The 11,699-nt window shown below is 43.8% G+C and overlaps 1 protein-coding gene across 6 annotated transcripts; it reads right to left on the reverse strand.

Moving 5' to 3' along the window:
* Window positions 1–1,160: 1,160 nt before the first annotated feature.
* LOC128756512 (uncharacterized) lies at window positions 1,161–11,255 on the reverse strand. 6 transcript variants are annotated; one of them, XM_053861104.1, is made up of 20 exons: window positions 11,056–11,252; window positions 10,041–10,275; window positions 9,772–9,945; window positions 9,465–9,664; window positions 9,170–9,389; window positions 8,865–9,092; window positions 8,577–8,801; window positions 8,122–8,256; window positions 7,924–8,026; window positions 7,236–7,345; window positions 6,834–6,904; window positions 6,641–6,766; window positions 6,469–6,564; window positions 6,208–6,336; window positions 6,009–6,137; window positions 5,529–5,563; window positions 5,413–5,444; window positions 5,309–5,347; window positions 3,154–3,203; window positions 1,161–2,502 (listed from the first exon to the last, which is right to left on the reverse strand). In XM_053861104.1, the coding sequence occupies exons 2-20, from the start codon at window positions 10,216–10,218 to the stop codon at window positions 2,416–2,418; spliced, it is 2,367 nt and encodes a 788-aa protein (XP_053717079.1). In that variant the 5' UTR covers window positions 10,219–10,275; window positions 11,056–11,252; the 3' UTR covers window positions 1,161–2,415. The 6 variants fall into 6 exon arrangements, with proteins under 6 accessions (XP_053717079.1, XP_053717075.1, XP_053717076.1 ...); XM_053861100.1 differs by adding an exon at window positions 10,358–10,411 and having other exon boundaries at window positions 9,170–9,664; window positions 11,056–11,251; XM_053861101.1 differs by adding an exon at window positions 10,738–10,950 and having other exon boundaries at window positions 9,170–9,664; window positions 11,056–11,251.
* Window positions 11,256–11,699: the final 444 nt, after the last annotated feature.

Consider the following 11,699-nt stretch of genomic DNA (forward strand, 5'->3'; position numbering starts at 1 on the left):
TGAGAAGTTTTTGGTTATCCACATCTCAGATCCCCCCAGAACCGACATGAAAAAACAGAAAACTTGACTTGACGAAACACCCCAACCTTTGCAAAGGTCATATTTCTCAAACGGTCTATATCTCAAATTTGGTTTTACCCCTGACAATCTGCCCTCATTATTTTATGTGGATTTTAGCACTGAAGGATACAGGTTAATGAGTTTATGATGGGCCTCTGGAACAGAGTTACCGCCAATGAAATCACTGTCTGGCTGAAGTAATGTTGAACACTAGCCAAGTCCACTGTGCACACTGGTGACCAACCAACCAGTGGCGCACTTCAGCCACACTGCAGTCATTTTTAACAGTGTCATCAAGCCACTACCCAATAGTACTTGCAGATGAACTCATGACTTGAACACGATGGAAATCCCAGGTCTCCTTTGCACAAAGGACATGGCTTGCTTTTCACTGCAGCATTCCTTGCCTGGAGTTTGTTTGTGGTGTTAGAAATAAATTGCAGTAGTTCACATAAGAGCATCTATGGACAGTTAAGTGCCATCAAGAAACCTCTGTGAGTTCCTGGACAGTGAAAATAAAAACTACATGCAGATGCACCCATCATCTCAAGTCTTCAGTCTGCGCCACAGACCTTCTTCTTAGTCTGTCAAAATGTGGAATCTGAAAACATGGACTAATGCTGACGAGCTGGTCCTGCGTTCAATCATCAAGTCTCCGCTTCAGTCGATCACTGCATTGAGGAAACAGGTGGGTTTTAGCCCCACTATTTGTTACTGTGTTGGCCAGTGTGTCATTTTATGTGAGGGAATTTCTCTCCAGGAGGGTGGACTTGGTTCTCCTCAGCAGTTCGTATCTGCAGATGAATCTCTCAGTGAACAGTGAGCAGCATCTTTGAACACACCCTGTGCTTTACGACATTAAACTGGTGGAGAGGTGGGGTGCACACGGCAAAGCTCACAGTTTTCACATCTGAATCGTGCAAGTGTGAACAGGATGCAAATAAACAGAGATGCTTAAGTGTAAAACGTCAAATGCAGTAGTCACACAGTCTAGAGAAGTGAAACATCACCTTCAAACCAGGGAGACAGACGCCATTTTGAAACTTCATTTAATTATCTATGTTGATATATTTGAATATGAAATCCAAAAAGCACTCAAAGTATCATAAACAGTGTAAAAACATTCTGAGGGGAAACCCGCCTTTGGATCAGTTGTCAAGCTTTCACTTTCATTCTCGACAAGACGTCTTCCAGGTGCACTCCTTATGGATTCTGCAGTGCTGAGCCCATGGTGCTGGCTGGCCCAGTACATTGGGTCAAAGACAGGCTTTTGTTTTGGCTGCTGCAGTCAGAAGACAATACCTGATAGCTGCATGTCTGACATTACAATGAAAAATTCAATCATGTGAAGAGGTTTTGAGACCAAGTTAGGGAGGTCAGACTTCGATGAAGATGGAGAGGAGAGACAGGGAACACGAGGCATGAAGAACATCAGAAGGATTTATCTTCATTCATGGACATGATGAAGGAGGATTAGGGAGGATGAACAGAGAGGCTGAGGTGGAGGATAATGACTGGCTGTGGCGACAAGGTCCATATGCAGCAGCTTTAATGTGCACGGTTCAAAATAGGAATGTTTAAACAGAGAATTAGCATAAATATGAATAACATAAAGCAACATATTTGAAACCTAACTTTGTTTCACGTATCCAGTGATAGACACATTGACTGTATAGACATGGCTCTTCTTGAAACTCTCCAGCAAAGTTCTTCGCTGTGATGGTGCAGTTGCAGCAGACTTCTCTGGCTCATTCCTTCTCTCAGTTTTGGCACAAGCTTTGGGATGTTTGCACTTCAGGTGTTTGAAGAGGTTGCTAGCGTTGTACAGCGTTGCACTGTCTACTCACAGAAATCACCACTCTGCCTGTGTATAACTGCTCCCACTAAAACACAACTCACAACTCTGGTCACCAGACTTGGATGAGACCACTGTCTTGTGCACTGGGGAGTTGTTTTGACAGGAATCACAGACACATGGTACCTAGCGAAGGGTATATGGAACAAACAATTGCACTTCTATTCAACATTTATTTACTAGTTGTCGACAGTAAAGAAATGAATACTTTGAAATACTTCGAAGCTTAATTTGTAAAAGAGTCAGACGTCAAACACAATTTGAGAAGTGATTCTGATATATGCATCTGATGATCATTATATTATTATATTATTAGATTATAATAACCAACAACCATGACTGTTTCAATCACAGTCTGAATTTTGCCTGGACTGTTCATTTACCCGCTGAGTTGGCAAATATTGATGCAACCATTTTTTTGTAAGAATAAAAGAAGAGTCCTTCTCAATATATCACACGGGAAAAACACTCACTTCCAAATTTTCCAAATCATGCATTTGTTAAAGACAAGTTTTACAGCACATGGAACTGCCACAAAAAATGAACACCAGGAGCAATCCAATGAAAACAACTGGAAGAATCATCATCTGAAAAAAAGGAAGAATAAGTCCATGATATATACACGCCCATCAAATACTGTATATACATATCATATTTACATGAAGCTGCATGATGAAAATAGACTCTCATTATCAAGATGACAACCATGAATCAGCAGGTCTTCTCAGACCATTGAATTACTGTGTGACTCAAACACTGAGGCTCAGCTGCTCCAGTTGAACTTAAAAGACTTGTGGGAACACACTTTAACACAGTGCCCTTCTCTTGAGCCTGGAAACATGACCCGATAGTTCCAGCATGAGACAGCGCGACAGTGAGTCTGTGAATGAAACTCAGTGTTGAAGTTAAACTCACCTAACCCGGGACTGAGTCAAGACCAAGACAAAACTGAATAGAGAACACAATGCAGCTAGCTCATTTCCAACCAGCCCTGAAAGTTTGATTGAAATATGGAGTCCCCTGATACATGTCAGCAACCCATCCTCACACCCGTGCTGCAATATGTATACACTAGTCAAACCTCCCATTTCTCATGCATTTCTAACTGAGTGATTTTAGATGAGACAAAAGTAGTCAATGCTGCGCTGCATGAAACGGCAGCGGGAAGAGACAGCACAGCGTTTACGTTTGCCACCTCTCCACCGTCTGGAGTTGGATATCACATATGAGTCATTTACCTTTAACAGGCCTTCATCACTGGTCTGAATGGAGCGGTCGACCTTTGGCACTTGAAAGAAACAAAGTTGTATAATACATTAGAAAATGCCATATTTAGATTAGTTACTGGGGGATGCTGACCTTCAGTGCATTTGCACTGTAGGAACCTTTTGAATTCAAGGAAACATTTTACAGATTACTATTAATGGTTCCACTACATGTTTGCACAGTTCTTTTTAGTCCCATTTGCTGAGAAGCATGTTCGCATTAGTTCCTATGGAATCATCCTCCCTGGATCGGTTTCGTTCCTGATGCTGTTGCTTTTAATAAATGACTTTGGTAGTGACAAAGACTCTGTGGAGAGCTGGATTCTTTCAATGCCAGTCACGGCCTGTAGACGCATCATCAGATGCATGATTGACTCGGTGAATGAGTTCAGCGTTTCACATTGTTATGACCTAAACTACACTCGTGCCATGTATTTCGTCTATTATTGGTCACAGATTGCCGTAAAGCAGGCTTTTATCTGGGAGGGCGTCTGCAAAACATGAAAAAATGGACGACACATTCTCGACCGCGGCTTGGCCGCCACATGCCACCATATACCAGCGTAATCTGGTGGCCAAGATACGGTCAAGAATTGGATGTCCATTTTTTCATGCAGACGCCACGGCCGCCCATGCAGACGCCCTCCTCGCTAAAAGTCTGAAGTCATTTGTTTGCGGAGCCGGTCTGCAGCATCTCTTCAACGCCCACACAGAGCGCTGGTGGGTCTCTCAGATCACAGTCTGTGATTGGAAACGTAAATGAACACATCGCAAGTCCATGGTAAATCAGAATAAATACAGATCAGGAGTTCCATTCATGTCTCCCGGTCGATTGCAAAGACGGACTCAGCAGATTGCAGAGTCGTGCAGCGGATCCCCGAGACCAGTTTGATCTGTCTGTTTCAGTGTTTCCATAACAACGATCAGCATGTGAGGTTCCATCACTCTCGAGTTACGGTGACTTGAATCTGAGACCTGGAGACCCTTTTCAGAAGTGATGTGGCATATACTCATACATTTTAGAGCTGGAACATGGAAATCCTGACCATTCTATGGCATTTGTAGTGACTGCACTGCTTATAGACCGGTGGAAAAAAGATGAGATTTGCATTGTGTAATATAGATGCATGCAGTAACAACATCCTGTTTTGAAACAGTTATGTGAAGAAATGTAAAGTCTTATTCCTCTTTTGTTTCATTAATAGACAAAAATAGCCAAGGCTTAATTACATGACATTTGCCTGACATGTTCAGTATTTTTCAGCAGTTTCAAGATGCTTTGTGTATTTTGTCACCAAATTGTAGCCTATTGTTCTGAACCTGCAGCAGAGAGGGAGAGAATAACAAACAAGAACAAGATAGACTACTCTCTTTAGATCATTTATTTACTTGACATTGTATTATTTATATTATATTACTCATAAAAATATATTTGATTTGCATTTTTGTGGTATCATTAAGACCATTTATAAGCAGCTCACAAACTGAAAAAGTCTGGGCCCCCTCCGAAGTGTTTTCCACAGTTTTGACTCTGCCTTGATTTAACCTGCATTAAAAATTAAAAGGTTGGCTCTTCATTGAATTGAGGCAGATTCTAATGTTGCAGACTGAAAGACTAACAACTGCACTGAAGTATGAGGTGCTGATGACTGCGATGCCTATAAGCCCCAGTCGCGAGGGGAGACAACTCAGGTGGCAACAATCAATGTGTTTGGATATAGACAGAGAAAACCTGGAAGAGCCCAGTGAAAGCATGAACTGAACAGATGTTCACATTGTCTTCTTCCTTAAACTGAATCCTTAAACTACACTGTGGAACGAAAAGAATCGACTGGCTTTAAATACTGCTTGAGTGAGCCTGTGACTGCCTCCCTAAGAGGTCAACAGGTACAGGACCTGGCTGGGAGTGACACACTCCTGGGTTTCCTCCAGTGAGGGATGAAATCAGAGCTACAGCACACCGACTGTTGTGACAGACCTGTGTTTGTTCCCACATCTTCCACTGTTCTGGCTCCAGGTGGTCATAATGTAATGTCTGGTGTATGAGAGAAGCATTTTCCCATTTTGCCTGTGATACCATTGAAGCTGCTTCAAACCCAGTGAAGACAAAAGTGGTGTTAAAGCTCACCCTTGATGGCAATGCTGTTGCTCTGTGGAGCTGATGTCGCTGCACATGTGAGAGACAGGTGGTGAGACGGGATCCGTCAGCAGACGTGCAGTGTCGTGTCTTACCTCGGTACTTCAGAAGGTAGGCATGTTTGGATCTGTTGAACAAGTCAGGTGAATTGAAGTCATGTGTGAGATTCAAGCCATAATCTTGAAATGGGTTTTGTTTTTCCAACACTGACCTGATGCTCTCTTTTGACTCACAAGGATTTGAAACCTTTAACATCAGAGAGAGATATTAGGGGAAGACGATCATCATTGGATGATGCTTTAGTTCAGGAGTGAAACCAAGTCACTGGTTTTCAAGTCTCTAAATGCTTGCTTTAAGTTCCAAGTCAACATATTCAGTGATAGAAAGGTCTGAATCCTGTTTGCTGACAAGGTTTTTCAAGCGTGTCAGATGCAATTTTTGCTTACATGAAGTTCAGAACAGTAGACATCAAAGTTCTAAAATCACTCTTTCATACTGCCTTCACAACAATAAAGGCTTTGTCAGGTCATTGTGCTTTGTCAGTCATTATTGCTGTTCTCATTTGGATCTCCAGTGAGACTCAATGTCAAGCTTCAATGAGTCTAGAGAGGTCAAATCTGTCACTCAAGGGACTTGAACTGGACACTAGCTCCAGTCCAAGTCAGGTCATTTTGCTCCACTCTTTTCTCACCTCTGTGACACACGAGTCATTGAACTGATACCAGGTCTGGTTTTGACTGGACCCGGCCGTGGTGGTGTAATGCCCTCCCCGCAGACCCCCTGTGTGATCCACCATCCCACACAGTGTGTAGTCGCAGTCCTAGAACAGGAAGCAGTCACTCATGAAGTGGAGTAACCAGAGGAAACATAATATAAACTCATCTACTCGCCTCCATCTTCAATTCAGTGGGAACAAGCACATCACATTGGGATTTGATGTAGAACCAGGAGTCAGGATTAAACTCAAATCTGAGTAGAAGCACTATCAAGTTCTCTGGAGCTTCCAGCAGCTCACACTCCTGCAGACAAAACATTCTTTTCACTATCAATGTTGCGCTTCTAGTTCCATCTTCTGCAGACACATGGCCAGACAGGGAAGAGCTACACTCCAACACTTGAGTGTTCTCAGCTAGAAGTTGACTGAAACTCACTCGTGTCGCTTCTGTTTTCTCACAGCATGTGGGGCAGAACACCTTGTTGTTTGCGCTCAGAGACTTTGGCTTCAAGAACATCCTCACACTTTCCTTCTGTTTAGATGGAAACCAAAAACATGTCAATCGGTGAGCGACAGGGTCATTGGACATGTAGAACTGAGATACTCACCACATTGTATCCGCCGTTTTCATCACATATCAGTGGGAGAGTCAAAGACCAACACTGGAGGTCCTCATTGGTGATGTCATGCTGCCTGAGGCATCTTGTCGAGTTTCTCCAAGTTGCTCTGAAGAGCTGGACACAGAAACATCAGTTATCATGGCAGACGGTGAGAGTGGAAGAAGACAGCATCACTGCTCACCTCAGAGGCTTGTGGGCTCAGTCGTTGGAAAATATCGTCCAGGCATTCAGCCACATCACGCTGCTGAAACACTGCAAAACAAATGAAGACCAGTAAATGCTTCAGGCCAGTCAGTCTGACCACCGCTGCTCTCTGAACTGCCTGGCATTGCACCTTGCTTCCTCCACATTCAGCACTGTAAACAAGTGTGAAGCTAGAATGCAATATACTGTAGGGTGGAGTCAAAGAACTGGCTTGTAAATCTACACTGTCAAAACAATAATGATAATGTTTCATCTTCAGTGTACAACATTTAGATTCTAAACACGTCTTTGAGTGCATAGGTTGCAACTCTGCACTCACAAAACAGAACCTTCCACTGATGTTGATTCTGCCTCTAAAACATGATTTTTAATGACTTACCACTTTGAATTCCCAAAAGCCTGGTGATGTTCCTTGTCTCACATACCCTGTGCTCAAGGTTCTCAAAGAGTTTTTGGAGCTCTTGGTCAAACTCTCTCTCAGAATCCAGCCTGACAACACACAGAGGTCTCAGTGTGAAATTTGCCACAATAAAATCTTTTTCTCAAAACGTGGAAGGTTCCTTTCACCACGGAGACATTATCGTGGTAATGGTTTGTTCAGTGGATCTCACCTATTGATGACCCACTGATTCATGAAGAAGACTGATGATGAGCTGCAGCTCTTCTGCCAGGTGTTTAGGAAACTAAAAGGACCATCTAGTCCACTTGCATCTTTTAATTTAATTTAATTATTGGTGCTCTGAGGGTCCTTGATGTGCTCATGGTGTGAAGGACAGGTTATTTTCAACAGGTCTGTCAATCTTCAACACTGCTGTCGCAGTTTGTCAACAGGATTTGAAGAAGCCAAGACGATGGATTTCTGATAAACGCAGAAGGTTTGGTTCTCAAACATTCACAAACTGGAAGCACCAGAATGTTGATCCTCCTTATCAAACCACGGCCAGGAGTCAGTTTGCACACCATGCTGTTACCTCCAAAGCTCTTTTCCAAATATAGAACAAGGTCATGTGATGCTGCAGTACAAGTGTCCTAGTGTGTTGCTCAATGTGAAAAGGTGTATTTCAAACCTTGGTCTGAGTTCGGGTGTCATGACAAGGAGCTGGAGGACACTGTTCAGGTAACATGTGGCTCCTTGGTTCCTCAGACCATAGTGTGTTTGTGGCTCAGCAGCTTAACAGCAAAGAGAATGATGAATTAACAACTGACACAGACATGATGAGCGTCCATATTGGAACACACTGAATAGTTCAGTGTGCATTCCTCACTTCTGACTTGATCCTCTGCTTCGTATGAGTCACGTGGATGTTTCTTTCTCTTTCTTCCTCCTCCCAGCAGTGAAGTCTCATCATGCTGCTCCTTCTCCTGCTGCAGGGAGAGTCCTGGAATCATGAATGTGGGTTCTGTGAAATACAAGTTCAGGGAGTTGAGGAGAACAGTTGTGGGCATAAATATATTTCAGCAAACATGAAACACAGTTATCAACAGCAGACGGCTGGTGAAACATTGGCCATGTACGGGCAGCAACATATATCTCAATAGTTATAACTAAATGTAGATATCCAATGCGGCACATTATGAAAAATGAATGTGGTCAGCGTTCAGTCGGAAATAAATAGAAAAAGTGAAGTCAAAAGACCGCGGGACATACACGTTTATCGAGCCTAAAATGAACGTTGGGTGTCATGGTTGAGATGTCAGTGGAGGTGCATCATGAAGTCACCTGCTTGGTCTTTCTCCTCAGTTCTCTGTCCCCTAGTTTGCATCAGTGTCTCTTCAGCTTCATTGACTTTCACAGCTGTTTCCCTCATTTGATCGCTCTGTGTCTTGATCGCATCATGTGGTGCGTTCCTCTGAACATTCTCATCTCTCCCTTCCACAGAAGCAAACTCGTGATTGGTCAAACTGGTGACAACACTCCCAGCCTGGGCCACAATACTGCTGTCACCTGGCCACAGAGGAAAACAATGAACCAACCCAATATGAATCAGTTGAGAGTTGCTCTGGTTACCTGCAGGTTCCTCCTCCAGGAGAGCCTTGTGTCCGAATGGTTGTTGGGTTAGGAGGGAACTTGGATGATGTGTGGTCACAGATGACTGGGATCTGGTCGGTGTCCCACTGCTCTCTTGTAATTTCATCTCTGCCTCATGATCCTTTACATCGATACGTGTCACTGGAGTCTTCATCTCTTCAGTCCTGCTGTCTATCGTGGTGGGAACCTCTTTCTCATGCAACACCCCTTCAGATGAAGAGAAGAGTCATTTCACACCCAGGTGAACCTCTGACAAACTTATCATGTTTCATATTCCAACTTACCTCCTTCATTCTCTTCTGAGATCTTCTCACCGGTGTTTCCCACTTCGCCTGACGGATCGAGCTTTTTAGACATGCTTGCCTCTCCAGCTTCACTGTGGGTGATCTGGAGTGCTGTCTCAAACTTCTCATCGCCATCGGCCTTCACCAGACCAGCTTCTCCCAACACCACAGCCCTGCCTCTGTTTTCTGCACTGGCATCCTCCGTCCAGCAGTCTTCTCTCTTGTGGATGCAGGTAGATGTCAGTGACCAAGCTGCTGGTTCATTTAAATCTCTTGCTCCAGTGTTCACGTCCACCTCTGCAGCTCCACTATCTTCATGTTTCTCTTCTGTCTCTCCACTGTCATAGCCTTCTGTTCTCTCTTCAGCATGTGTTTCTGCGTCTGGCTCGTTCTTCTGTCCGTGTTCTGTGCCAGGCTGCTCTGCTCCTGAAGTCCAGTTGTCCAACTGATGACCTTGCAGAAGGGCAAAATCTTTCGTGCTGTTTGGAATGTCACCTGCAAATCAAACTCAGGTGTTTAATTCAACACACCACAGCATGGAACAAAAGGTAGGCCTTGCATTTATTAAGAGAGGTCTGAGAGTGAGCTGAGCTCCCTGCTACCTCCTTGGTCGTCCTGGCATGATGCCGTCTCTTCATCTCCTGGTGGTTGTGGAGTCATCAGAGTGGCATTGACATCTGCACTATGATCCACAGTCGAGACACCAGCTCCACCATGTCCACCTTGATCTGTGTTCACATCAACGTCCATGGGTACTTCATCTTGTTGTTCCTCTCCTGGAAAAATGTCTCAGTTCAGAGTCAGTGCGTGACGTGATACAGTACCTGTGATACGGGCAAGTGAAGACGGCGAGTGAGTGACCCTCTCTTACCTCTTCCCTCCATCGTCTGCCTATCATGACACTGTGGAGACGAATCAAAATGCCCTTCCTCTGATTCAGTTTCCATCAGCTCAGGTATTTCTTCCTCTGGAGCACTCATGACTTCCTCTTTCAGCCGTCCTTCTGTGGTCAGACTTGTGGTGTCACTGTTCATTGGATTGCTGTCCATCTCTGTTATCTTCAACCAACCTCAGCAGACCAGACACTTCACAGTGCCTCCCTTCACCTGTGGGGAACCATGCAGACATCACACGCAGTTTTCAACTTAAAAAATAAAAAAGTTATTGTTATCTGGCAATTATCATTACTTGATATGACTTAGAGGACAAGGAGCCCAGTCATCACCAACATGGACTATAGGACTGTAAAACACAATAGACATGAGACCACATAAAATTATTTCTGCCTGAGGTCGATGATGGTAAACTGCAGCAACACAGACATCATCATTGTTCATCCTTCACTTCTAAGGCCATAATTGATGTTTTAGAGCTGCACTTGTGTGCACAGAAAAAATGACTCTGGACCCTTGGGAATGTCAATTATACTAACCATTGCTCACATTCAAATAGTTGTTTTAAATTAGTAATCACTACATGTACTTTAGATAAACAAAACTAAGAGCAAATGTGAGACATGATTATGAATACGATTGTTTAATGACACTGGCGAAGGCGACAGGACATACAGTAGTTTCTATCTGTGTTTATAGGTGGCGTCTGGTGGTTTCTTTTATTTTAGTTTCGGACACCAGCAGGGGACCAGGACTCATGTCCGTGAAACTGAAATCCTGGCTCAAAGGTGTGCGCCGATCGTTGGGTTGCCAGTTGAGAGGCATAATGTCCACGAACGAGTCACCCATGTTTCATTGCAGTGAATTATTCTCTTCCTCGTCCATAACCTTTAGCATAGCAACAAGTTGATATTCAACATGAATCCAATGTATTCTGTGTATTCAATAGACTCAAATAAACGGTAAAAACAAGTGACAAAACATCCACTTTACCTCTTCTCGGCTCTCTGTTCTTCTCTTGGGGGTGTGGCTTGAGTCGCGCGGGTGAAAAGCGTTTCAGTTTCACTTTGACGTCGGTGGAGCGCAACATCATTATATTAACTGTAACGTTGCTTTGGGGTCGCGTGAAACTAAATAAAGAGAAACGCCGTCAACTGTGTCGACAGGTCTCAACTGACACAAACAACACTTGCGCCCACTGGTGCCCACCACCAAAAACAGCAGAAAGAGAAGTTGTCACGTTTTGATGGTTTCATGTTCCAATAAATATATGACGGTACCTGGGGTGCAAAACGGAAGTATGTGTAACTATGAACCTGAAGTGACGAAGAAAACCGTTTCAGAGATACACTTGTGCAAATTGTAAATTATAAATGACCTTTTTTCTAAGTGTACAAATCCACCGCTGCCAGCGCACAAATCTCAATCTCTGCGGAATGTGACTTTTGCTCCTTCCTGCTCCACAGCACACATTACTTCAGCAGATTTTTTATCGTCCGACTGTTCTTTCCTACTTGACCATTTGACCGGGCGTGACCGGGCCTGGATGTGCTGTTTCTGAAGTCCCACCTTTCTGCAACCTCTTCGAAGTCGGCATTGACATACTGAGGACCACTTTGTGAGATGGTAACATCAGG

The sequence above is a fragment of the Synchiropus splendidus genome, chromosome 3, assembly GCF_027744825.2.
Source record: "Synchiropus splendidus isolate RoL2022-P1 chromosome 3, RoL_Sspl_1.0, whole genome shotgun sequence".
NCBI lineage: Eukaryota > Metazoa > Chordata > Actinopteri > Syngnathiformes > Callionymidae > Synchiropus > Synchiropus splendidus.